This window comes from Haliotis rufescens, unplaced genomic scaffold (genome assembly GCF_023055435.1).
Source record: "Haliotis rufescens isolate VD_foot unplaced genomic scaffold, xgHalRufe1.0.p SCAF_29, whole genome shotgun sequence".
NCBI lineage: Eukaryota > Metazoa > Mollusca > Gastropoda > Lepetellida > Haliotidae > Haliotis > Haliotis rufescens.
This window is the reverse complement of record NW_025963990.1, coordinates 2,830,263-2,843,021: the sequence shown is the minus strand read 5'-3', so window position 1 is coordinate 2,843,021 and position 12,759 is coordinate 2,830,263. Positions and strand designations below refer to the sequence as shown.

Genomic DNA, 12,759 nt, shown 5'->3' with positions numbered 1-12,759 from the left:
ACAATCAAATTATATCATGATGTCTTAGTTTGAGACAATATTAAGTCACCATTACTTTAAACATTTCAATCCATCACTATCTCTCACTTCCCCTCAATGCCATTGACTAATTTCCAGTCCTTCCTCACACTGTCATCCTTAAATACTGACATCCTACCAATTCCCCACAAATAACACTCCCATTCTATCAGCCACCACTGGTCAACTCACTTCTCTCTCCTGCATCTGTCTCTCCTCCTCCTGCTGTATCTCTGCCAGGGACTTCCCTTCGTTTGCCTCCCTCTGCTGCAGCTGACTCGCCCACTGCGCAGTGGCAGGAAGCTGACACAAAACAGGCAAATCAAAATCAAGTCAACATTTCAAGCAATCTCCAGTGTTTGTCCATCATATTACACTGCAGTCAGTAGCACTCCTACTATAACATGGCAACTTGTATATTATCAGTCTGGACCAGGCAAACCAGTGACTGAAAGCATGAGCAACGATCTATACCATCAGGGTGTGGTAACATACAATCCATCAAATCAAAAAGCCTGACAACCTTGTTATTTTTAACAACAAGCATGTGGCACAGGGGATCTTAACCCAGGCAGGCTCCACAGAATCCACACAGGGATATTTGTCTGTTTGTTTGTTGTTTAACGCCGCACTCAGCATTATTCCAGCTAGATGAAGGCGGTCTGTAAATAATCGAGTCTGGACCAGACATTCTAGTGAGTGATATCATGAGCATCGATCCACGCAACTGGGATTTGGTGACATGCATCAACCAAGACAGCGAGTCTGACCACCCAATCCCGTGAGTCGTCTCTTACAACAAGCATAGTCGCCTCTTACAACAAGCATAGTCGCCTGTTATGACGAGCATGAAGACCTATTCTAACCCGCATCTTCACGGGTCTACACAGGGATAGCAAGTAAAACTTGCATCCAAATTTCCTGTGAATTACTATGAGCTCTGATCAGTCAGGTGACTCCAAAGTATCTTATATAGCATCAGTTCGTGTACCTGCATTCGAGCCAACTGTTCTTGTTGTTGTTGCTGGAGACGTCTTAGCGCCTCTTGCTGAAGTTTCTGTTGTTCCTGACGCTGCATCTCCTACAACAAAAAGTAACCAAATATAAATTATGCTAAAAGACTTTGTCAATACTCCTGATTTTCTAAACATCCAATCTGAAGCTGTCATAATCCTTGCTTATCAACTTATAGGTTTGAAATTTGACTTAAAGGTTTCCAATGCAAATTTTTTATTTTATTTATAAATAATAGCAACTATTGAAACTATTGTCTGAAGTATTGACAAGTGAGTGAGGGAGTGAGTGAGTGAGTGAGTGAGTGAGTGCTGTTTAATGCTGCAGCCTGTAAATAATGAGTGAAGGCAGGACAGACCACAGACTTATAGTATGAGCTTCAGCCCAGGGCATCGTATAGTGAGTGAGTGAGTGAGTGAGTGAGTGAGTGAGTGAGTGAGTGAGTGAGTGAGTGAGTGAGCGAGTGAGCGAGCGAGTGGGTGGGGGTGGTATTTTCCACCACTTTTAGCAATATTCCAGCATCACCACGGCAGGGGCTTCACACATTGTACCCATGTGGGGAATTGAACCCGGGTCTTTGGCGTGCAGAACAAACGCTTTAACAACTAGGCTACCCGATCAACCAAGCCACTGAGGCCCCACCTGATCCAATTGTCGCCTCTACAACAAGCACTACAGAGCAGGTAGCCAGTGTTAACCCAGACCCACCAGGAGAGATCTGACACCGAGGTGTACCTGTTGTCTGAGTATCGGGTAAATGACTCCGTCACTATTGACCAAGCCACTGAGGCCCCACCTGATCCAATTGTCGCCTCTACAACAAGCACTACAGAGCAGGCAGCCAGTGTTAACCCAGACCCCCAAGGAGAGATCTAACACCGAGGTGTACCTGTTGTCTGAGCATCTCTCTCTGTCGCTCCTCCTCCCGCTGCTGCTCCTGCTGCATCTCCTCCTGTTGTCTCTGTACTTCCTGCTGCCGCAACATCTCCTGCACACAAGAGTAGCGTCATATAACACACTTTTACTAACTTTGAACACTTATAAGTTGTTTGTTTCGTTTGTTGTTTAACACCACACAATATTCCAGCGAAATGATGGTGGTCTGGAAGAGTCAATCATGTGATCGATATTGGAGCAACTATCAACACCAACGTCATCATGGCAGGCAATCAATCAAGTCACCAAGTCTGACCACCCGATCCATTTGGTCGCCTCTTACAATCATCATAGGTTGCTTGGGGCCTATCCCAACCAGGAATGCTCACGGGGAAACTATTTTTTGTACTTTCAAGAACATTCAAAGTTTTTAAGAAAATGTCTTACTCTAAAAACTCCATCTGCACCTACATCAAAGATCACGATCAGTCTTCCAGTGTCATCTCCAATTATTTCAACCAATAAACCCTAAGAGCAGATATTTATTCATAAATGGCAACCCATGCGATGGTCCATTGGAAAGTAAATCAAAATTGGGAACTAACATATTCTTCTAAAAACAGTTAAAGTGAGTGAGTATGGTTTTATGCCGCTTGTAGCAATAATTCAGCAAGATCACGGCGGGGGACACCAGAAATGGGCTTCACATCTCAAACAGTTAAAAACCTGGTCTATTGTGCTGACATATACCACTCAATGTTTGATAGAGATAATCAGATATGTGCCATCTAAATATACACTTGACATATCATGAAAGTGAGTTTTGTGTATCATGGAAAGATAAAGTCCCCAATAAAAGGTGGAGTAGCATGTCATTACAATACTGTAAGACGACAGATCAGTGCTTGTTTTACACTGCAGTTGGACAAAGGTACCCACCTGTTTCTTGTGTTCTTCCTCCAGCTGTTGTCTGTGCGTCTCCTCTTGTCGCCTCCTCTCTTCCTCTATCATTCTCTTCCTTTCTTCTTCCTGCTTCCTACGAGCTTCTTCTTCTCTCTGGACAACAAGCTCTTCTTCTCGGCGACGCTGCTCTTCTCGCATTCTCTCTTCTTCTCGTTTACGTTCTTCCTCCATTTGTCGTCTCATTTCTTCTTCCTCCCGACGACGGATTTCTTCCATACGCTATATGGAAAGTAAGGACTCTTTTCAAACCATTTTTATTAAGACATTTTAATTCAGAATTTCGCACAACAGATCTTTTCAATGCTGAGGACATCATTCACACAAAGCAAATATATCTCATCTCATGCCAAATGAATCCTCAACGTCAAGGACAATATGGACATGTCTTCACAATCTGCATCAAGTTATCAGATCTCTCGGCAAGACCTTGTTCTTGGACACTTCAGTAATTATGGAGCTGGTGATAGCTATTCTAACACAAGGAGCCCATATACTTCTTAGCATCTAATGAATGGTGTTCCAAGTATTCTCCTGGGCAGTTCAGCTTTTATGTCATGTCAGATACATGCTGTGCATGCAAGAAACATCTTCGAGAGGCATTGAGAAGTTGGAGGACTAAATAAGGATAAAATATATGGATGAACAACTTTATTCCATTAGATAACGATGCTTGATAACGGTGTTAGTACCTACACTGAAATGTTGCTCCTTATTGTAATAAAGAAGTTGTTCATCCATATATCTTCTCCTTACTTTGTGCAAGCAAGGCTCGCCTACCTTCAGCTCGACCTGTCTCTGTCTCTCCAGCTCCTTCTTCTCTCGTATCATCTTCTCCCTCTCTATGGCTATCTCCTCCTGCTGTCTCTTCAGCTCTTCCTGAGTTCTCTGCATCTCTATCTGACGACGTCTTTCTTCTTCCTCCTCCTGCTTCCGGCGAATTTCTTCTGCTTTCTGTTGCTGGTTTAGACAGAATAAGGTTACGACACTGGATGATAAGGGAGAACTGTCAGCGAGCCCTTGTGTTACGACACTGGATGATAAGGGAGAACTGTCAGTGAGCCCTTGTGTTACGACACTGGATGATAAGGGAGAACTGTCAGCGAGCCCTTGTGTTACGACACTGGATGATAAGGGAGAACTGTCAGTGAGCCCTTGTGTTACGACACTGGATGATAAGGGAGAACTGTCAGTGAGCCCTTGTGTTACGACACTGGATGATAAGGGAGAACTGTCAGCGAGCCCTTGTGTTACGACACTGGATGGTAAGGGAGAACTGTCAGCGAGCCCTTGTGTTACGACACTGGATGATAAGGGAGAACTGTCAGTGAGCCCTTGTGTTACGACACTGGATGATAAGGGAGAACTGTCAGCGAGCCCTTGTGTTACGACACTGGATGGTAAGGGAGAACTGTCAGCGAGCCCTTGTGTTACGACACTGGATGATAAGGGAGAACTGTCAGCGAGCCCTTGTGTTACGACACTGGATGGTAAGGGAGACCTGTCAGTGAGCCCTTGTGTTACGACACTGGATGATAAGGGAGAACTGTCAGCGAGCCCTTGTGTTACGACACTGGATGATAAGGGAGAACTGTCAGCGAGCCCTTGTGGACAAATAATCGCCACAACAGTGTATGTGAGATGGGTTAACACACTTTGAACAGTATTTCTGTTCCATCACAGCATGTCAGTGTAATATGGGAGGAATACAGGTCTTCAATGTCTACCACGTTAACCCATGAAACCCAAGTGAGTGAGTATGGTTTTACGCCGCTTTTAGCAATATCCCAGCAATATCACGGCGGGGGACACCAGAAATCGGCTTCACGCATTGTACCCATGTCAGGAATCGAACCCGGGTCTTCGGCGTGGTGAGCAAACGCTTTAACCACTAGGCTACCCGACCACCCCATGAAACTCAAGAGCAAGGGTATGGTACGGAGAAACCAAGGTCATAGTCAGGGTGAATCATGGGATACCAGCACACTAAGGGACATAACTCTGCACAGTGACCTGCAGAGCCTTAGACAACTGGGTGCCGTTGTACAAAACAATCTTAGCACTTCGTAAGGCTGTGTTAGGTATGGGAGTTACGATCACCTTAGCGCTAAGATAGCTTTGTACAACGGCACCCTGGACTACCCGTGCCCACTCTGCCATAAGAAATCATTAAACCTGGCTCATGCAAATATGTCTAACTGTCTAGGCTGACATGAGTGGCCACACATTCTACATTCAGTCTAAACATGAGAAAAGTCTGTCAGGCAAAAAAGTGTTAAATACCATTACTTCAACCTGAACCAAATTGTCTAAACTGACAGTGGATGGTAGTTTAAACAGAGGCTACTGTAACAACATTCTTGCATCAAAGGATGAACATTTTCATAAGCAGTAACCATAGCAGCACTGCAACAGGTCCGATTTTGATGGCAATTTTGAGCAAGAACTGACAATTTTGAAAGTTATAAGTTATAAGATAGACACAGCATGACCCTTCACACATATGGGGAATACTCACAGCTTGCAGTTTTTCCAGTTGCTGCTGGTTCACAGTGTTGGGTGACATGTCACTGGGCGGGGTCTCCAGGTCCCACACACTGCTGGGCTGAGACCAAGCAACTGCAACATACACAGAGCTACAGATAAGCAGCGTATTGGCGTAAAATACCAAACAAAATATTCAAAAAACAATTACTTTCAATTAACTTGCGTACAGAAACGCATGCATTAAAGGAAAAACTCAAATTATAAAAACAGCATGTGTAAATACCCAAAGAACCGTTTTCAGCATGCGTACAATGGAGCTAATTTCCGAAACACAATTACGAGCTAATTTACTTTCCAAGTCAAACCTATATATTTAGAACCGTTATTTACATTAATAAATCAAAAATGTTTACTCATTTTGGGAAAAAACCAATAGAGTGATGAATAGATGAGTGAAAAAATATAGGTTACCCAATGAAAAATGTAATAACCCAATTAAAATGGAAACCTTGGAGTCCTTGTGACTTTTGCCCTTGACCTTAAATGGCGGGTCAACACCTGGTTTTAGAGGACTTACCTTGTCCTGGAGGGTGCCCCTCCCCTTCTGCAGCAGGGCCAGGCTGGGGCATGTGATATGCTGGGTGGGAGGTAGTAGGGGTGCCCTCTGCTGTCTGCGGCCTGGAACACAGTGGTAGCTTCCACATCATCTCTGCACAGACTCATAGCACTACCCCGTTATTGGGATGGGCAGTCTTTTTGTTTGTTTGTTGTTTAATGACACACTCTATATTCCAGCTTTCTAACGCTCTCCCTAAAGTAATCTAGTCTGGGCCAGACAATCAAGTGATTGATATTGTGAGGAATGATCCATACCCTCGGGGTACAATAACATCCAATCAACCATATCACCGAGCACCGGATCTCATGGCTGGCCTCTTACCACCAGCAGAAGTTGCAGGGGACCTATTTCACCAGGATTCACCCCAGGGTGGATGGTCAGTCAAATCAGCAACAACTTTGTATGCCACCAGTGCCTAACCACACAATATCACCGAGCGCCGGATCTCATGGGTGGCCTCTTACAACCAGCAGAAGTTGCAGGGGACCTATTTCACCAGGATTCACCCCAGGGTGGATGGTCAGTCAAATCAGCAACAACTTTGTATGCCACCAGTGCCTAACCACACAATATCACCGAGCACCGGATCTCATGGGTGGCCTCTTACCACCAGCAGAAGTTGCAGGGGACCTATTTCACCAGGATTCACCCCAGGGTGGATGGTCAGTCAAATCAGCAACAACTTTGTATGCCACCAGTGCCTAACCACACAATATCACCGAGCACCGGATCTCATGGGTGGCCTCTTACCACCAGCAGAAGTTGCAGGGGACCTATTTCACCAGGATTCACCCCAGGGTGGATGGTCAGTCAAATCAGCAACAACTTTGTATGTCACCACAGTGCCTAACCACACAATATCACCGAGCACCGGATCTCATGGCTGGCCTCTTACAACCAGCAGAAGTTGCAGGGGACCTATTTCACCAGGATTCACCCCAGGGTGGATGGTCAGTCAAATCAGCAACAACTTTGTATGTCACCACAGTGCCTAACCACACAATATTAAATATAAATTGAGAATACAGTAAACTACAATAATAACGAACTCAAAGGGACCACTAATTTTAGTTCATAATAACCGTAGTTCGTTATAAGCATATATACAGCATGTATACAACAAAAGGCCGGGACTAAAAATAAGTTTGTTATATCGGTCAGTTCGTTATAAGCGTGTTCGTTATAAACGTAGTTTACTGTATATGTTAATAATTGACATTGCAGACCTGGGGGACACTACAAGCTAGGGCTGCTTGAATCAACAGAACAAATGAAAAATGTAGATTGTATTTCGCATGTAACATACATTTCTCTCTGGTACAAAAGGGTTCAAATTCCAATGGCTGATTGGTTAATTTCAAAGTACCACAGTCTCAAAGACCTAGGTATACCCCTACTGCCGACATAGCACTTCTGTATGACTCCAGACTTCTGTCTTAAAGCACAAATACTAATTCAACTCACTGTGGGGACAGCCTGTTCTGTTGTTGTTGTTGTTGCTGTTGTTGTTGTTGCTGCTGTAGTTGTTGTAGCTGCTGAAGTTGCTGCATAAACATAGGTTGTGTCTGCATCAACATCTGCATCACCATCTGTTGCTGCTGTGGTGGAGACATGTTCTTGAATGAATCCTGTTCTTGCATCTGTGTCATCATCTGGACCTGCATCTGTCTGCAATAATCAACACTCATCTTGCACTTGAAACACCTCAGGGTCCTTAGACGCAAACTATTGCCTCCTTATACTCCTCTACCAAAACATATTGAGAATGGACATAAATACTTTATACTGCAAGTCCTGGGTTTAGCTGTTTGAATCCTAAAAGAATTTCACAATTGTTCATGGAATGTTACATATAACATTCCTATTCTGGTAAGAAATACTCAAATTTCAGAGTGGCAATAGCTTATAGGCTTAAGGCTTCTGAGCATGAGCTATGATATCACATCAGTTTTGTTTGTTTGTTTGTTGTTTAAAGCCGCAATCAGCAATATTCCAGCTATATGAGAGCGGTTTGTAAACAAACAAATCTGGACCAGACAATCCAGTGACTGACATCATGAGCATCGATCCACGCAACTGGGATACAATGACATGCATCAACCAAGTCAGCGAGCCTGACCACCCGATGCGGTCAGTCGTCCCTTACAACAGTAGTCACCTTTTACGGCAAGCATGCTAAGATAATGAAGCCTGGGACAGTGGTTAATGGGCTGAACAAAGAAGCATGCCGTGAGTGCAGGAATACACACTGCCTATTTGATCCACACAGTTCATCAGCCAGGATAGGGTTCTGCCCTAGAACAAAAACTGTTATTCAAATATTCCTGGTACTCTGTGAGATTTCGGTCTCCCCTTACCTCATGAGCATCTGTTGTTGCATGAGCTGTTGAAGGAGAAACTGTTGAGGTATGATTCCAAGCAGGTCCTGAGGGGGTGGAGGAGTGGGCGTTGGCTGCTGTGGGGGTGGGGTCTGTTTAACGGGGGCTTCAGTATTGGCAGCTGTTACTGGGATGTTCTGGCAATGAAACAAGGAGTAACAATGAATGTGGAGGAAGAAATTGATTTATTTTTTAACATATTGTAGCTTGAAATGGGTTGAATACTTTTCTTTTCAAGGAAACATAATTTCTTCCTTCTACAAAGATACTAAAAATTACTAAAATACACCATTTGTTTTGTTCATAGTTTATTCACTGTTTTCAGTAAATATTGACTTTGACATGTAGCATCACAACACAAGGAACGTGAAAGTCCATGTTCATAGTTTATTCACTGTTTTTAGTAAATATTGACTTTGACATGTACGATCACAGCACAAGGAATGTGAAAGTCCATGTTCATAGTTTATTCACTGTTTTTAGTAAATATTGACTTTGACATGTAGCATCACAACACAAGGAATGTGAAAGTCCATCTTACCAGTAATGGAGGTGGTGTTGGGCCAGCTAGGAATGGAACTCGGCCCCATCTCTTGATCAGCTCTCCTGGAATCGTACAAATAACAGTGAGGTGAAATGGGTCCCAAATCAAAATTGCGCAACAAAATCGAAATCCAGTTCATAAACTGTCTTGATAATCGATTTGACTGTCTTGACTGGGTGCTGCCATTTTGTTTGAAGCAAATGCAATTAATACGACCAATCTGATTGGTCCATAGGAGAGGCTTAGAAGGGATATAACTCGTAATAGCCACTGGTGGTTCTACGATCGAGACAAGGAATTCCAGCCTAGTTCGGCAAGGTTGGAAACTGGACTTTTAAAGTCAGCAATGTCTCTTGTCTCGGGAAAATGACTTATACAGTGACGTGCATGCATGTGTCAGTGTCTGTGTGTGGCGGCTTGTACCAGTCCAGACTAATACCAGTTTACTAGTGCAAGCCCATTGAGATATGATGCCGGAGTTTTAACATGAATCCCCCACTAGACTCCGAGCCGACCAGTCCTTCTTTTATGCCCTTAATACCAAGCATCAGGCATGGTAACAACAAGCACCATCTTTTAACGTCCTTGGGCTGTATCCACTAGCCCATGGACGTGCTTCTAACAATAACAGTTTACTGTAAATCTCTCCGTTCATAAAGGAAGTTGAATAAGTTGGATGAATGTTACTTTAGAATGCATTTTTCAGTCTTAGAGCTCGATATGCCGATGACAATGACCTAAAACAAGGTTCCAACTTACTCGGATTTTAGAAGGCAAAACTTGTAATGGCATGGTTAAAACAAGCATGAAATACTCATATCCCCCACCAATATGAAATGTCCAGTTGTGTGCAAGGCATTAGACCACAGAAAACGAGCACTACTGCCATTTTTAGTCGAAGTCAAAGTCATTGCTATGGAAGCCTTGAAAAGAATGTTTTTAACAAAAAATAAAACTATCAAAAGGCACCAGTTCACCACCAGACCTATTTACGTGCCAAGTTTGGTGAATCATATTGTACGGTTTTCAAGACCTGCTCCGGAAAGCAGCGCTACCGCCATTTTCAGTCTAAGTCCAAGTTGTTGCCATGGAAACTCGAAAAATACATTTTTAAAAAATCCCAAACTATCAAAAGGTTCTCCACTAGACCTATCTATGTGACAAGATTGGTTAAGATATATGTCATGTTTTTTTAGTTCTGCTCCGGAAACGAAACGTGACAGACAGACGGAAGGATGGATGGGCGGAAGGACAGATGGACAGCACCCATTCCTATATCCCCCTTCCACTTCATGGCAGGGGTAATAGGTTTGGGGAGCCTCAAGGGCACACAGAAAAAGCCAAACCAGTGATAACTGTACTTTTGCCAAAATAAACATGGCAAACACATGGAAACTTATGAACACATGAACACACTTATTGTAGGATACACAAAGTAAAGGAAGGGGGCAAACATTCTCAATTATAACTGCTTCATATCTAACCTTGGCAAAAAGATATCCACCAAGTTCAAAGATGGATCAATAGTATACATCTCGTTGGCACACTTTCATTCCAAGTGGCACAGTTAAGGCGAGGTGAAATGGGGTTTAACGTCGCATCCAAGATTATTGCACTTAAAAAGCGACCTGCATGCACGCGTGTGTCTGCGTGCGTGCGTGCGTGCGTGTGTGCATTGCTGCTTGTACTAGTTCAGACTGATGCTGATTTTAGAATGCTTGCACACTGAAATACCATGCCACAGTTTAACATAAATACCCCTCTCAGACACAACATACTGACTCCGAGCCGACCAGCCCTTGCTTTAGCCCTTTAATGCCGAGTGCCAGACAGGGTAACAATTGGTACCATCTTTTAATGTCTTTGGGTATGACACAACCGGTTATCGAACCTAGGACTTCCAGCTCTCCAGGCGGCCGCTCTACCACTAGACCATGGAGGCAGTCTGGCACACCTAAACATCGTTATGAGCATGAACAACATGGTGATGGAACATACCTAGCTGCTGGAATCGTTCATCACATCCCCTTTTAACCAGAAGACTCATTGTAAAGTAACCAGCACTGAACCACTGGGCCATCTCCTCTGGGTTAAAAGGACCTGAAAAAGTGGAGTGAGTGAGTGGGTGAGTGAGTGAGTTGATGAGTAAAATCTGATTTCAGCATCTGCACACAATACATGTTATCTCTTCATCTTACAAACTAGTAATATACTTAATCTCCGGTGTTTGTGAGCCTGGTAAGTTTAGGTAGAGCTCAGAAACTTCAAGGAAACACTTTTGCAGCAGGAAGGCATCTATCTCAAAGAGACAAACCAGCAATGGAGACTCCCATATGTTAGTCAACATGGCGCTAAGATCACTTTGTCAAGCGGAGCCCGACTGGTTACTTTGGAGACATTGCGGTAACTTGACACTGCTTTAGGCACCTTATCTGACAAGCAAGGGTACTAGGATCTTTCCTGATAAAGGAGACCCCTTTGTATATATAACACACTAAAAGTTATTTGAGTCTGTGTCAAAAGCTTTTGAGTATTCAAGCCCTAAACTTTCACTTGACATCATTTTTAGTAGATCTCAGTGTTATTAAATGGACTTAAGCAAAGCTTACAGGACCAAAAGACATTTTACTAGAACTATTACTGGAGCTTTGAACTACTGTATTCGACATAATAAGCGCCCCGGCGATATTTGCTAATATATTGGCTAGTGAACAATCCTAATTAGCACCCCTTCCGATTGATCAATGTACACAAGACTTATTTATTCGCGTATAATACGCACTTGTGTGTTATATACACCTTTAATTATGAGCAATTAAATTCTTGAAAAATATATCTGTCGTACATAGACATTTCAGGCTGTCAGCATAAACCACAAAATTTATCTTTCAACTCGTTTTTTGTCACCAAAATAATATTCTAATAAGAGCCCCCTATTTCTAATTTTGAAAGCGCCCTGGGCGCTTATAACGTCAAATACGGTATTGGCTAAAGTAACAGACTGGCATTCCTCCTGTGCTCAAAGTCATGGATTTAACCTGTACCACTCAACATTTACTAAGGACCACACCTTGGACTTCAGATAACTATATTTTAGGCCTTGGCAGGAGAATCTAAATATTCTAACAATGCCTCCTAAGAGATATGTTTCATGCCATGTCCCTTGTGATGTCCTTGTGGGTATATGTGTACCTTGGACATCTCCTTGGGGATCCCTGTAAAACCACTTGAGGGACTCTTCATGACTTAGAGGGACACCTTGAGTCCGAGGGTCCATGGGCCCTCTCTGTAACCTGTTCTCTTCATCCTGATCAGAAAACAGCATTGTTATCTCATGGAAATTCTACCTTCCATGATTATCATCAACCTTCTTCCACTCAACAAAGTTTATGGTGAATGTGTTTACCAAGTTTCATAAAGATTTCTCTAATAATTTTCAAGTTCTGCTCCAGACATGAAACCCGCTGCTTTCATTCAGTTTAGGGACCAAGTCCAATTTATAAAATTCATATAAAAGAAAAGACAATTTTGGGGGAATCATAAATAGCTAAAGGCACATATACACCATACGGTGAATGTGTGTACCAAGTTTAGTAAAGTTATGTCTTATGGCTTCCGAGTTCTACTCCGGAACCTCCAGAAACCACACATTTAACCACATCAAATCCACATCAAACCCAGATTACTTTGGCACCAAAGCCCACATGGCATCAAACCCACATTACTTTGGCACCAACGGCCACATGGCATCATACACACATCACATTGGCACCAACGGCCACATGCCATCAAACCTACATCGCATTGGCACCATCGGCCACATGGCATCAAACCTACATCGCATTGTCACCAACGGCCACATG

At 43.2% G+C, this 12,759-nt stretch overlaps 1 protein-coding gene across 2 annotated transcripts in view; it reads right to left on the bottom strand.

Annotated features, from left to right (window-relative positions):
- The window catches only part of LOC124124640 (GRB10-interacting GYF protein 2-like), a 137,733-nt gene that overhangs the window by 111,365 nt on the left and 13,609 nt on the right, over positions 1-12,759 (bottom strand). For both annotated transcript variants that reach the window (XM_048402774.1, XM_048402775.1), the window contains exons 11-22: positions 12,089-12,203; positions 10,895-10,996; positions 8,894-8,958; positions 8,332-8,489; positions 7,439-7,642; positions 5,933-6,033; positions 5,387-5,487; positions 3,649-3,828; positions 2,848-3,090; positions 1,922-2,020; positions 1,010-1,099; positions 211-321 (exon numbers count right to left, since the gene is read on the bottom strand). In XM_048402774.1, coding sequence (XP_048258731.1) covers positions 211-321; positions 1,010-1,099; positions 1,922-2,020; positions 2,848-3,090; positions 3,649-3,828; positions 5,387-5,487; positions 5,933-6,033; positions 7,439-7,642; positions 8,332-8,489; positions 8,894-8,958; positions 10,895-10,996; positions 12,089-12,203 — 1,569 coding nt within the window. The remainder of the gene's footprint in view (positions 1-210; positions 322-1,009; positions 1,100-1,921; positions 2,021-2,847; positions 3,091-3,648; positions 3,829-5,386; positions 5,488-5,932; positions 6,034-7,438; positions 7,643-8,331; positions 8,490-8,893; positions 8,959-10,894; positions 10,997-12,088; positions 12,204-12,759) is intronic.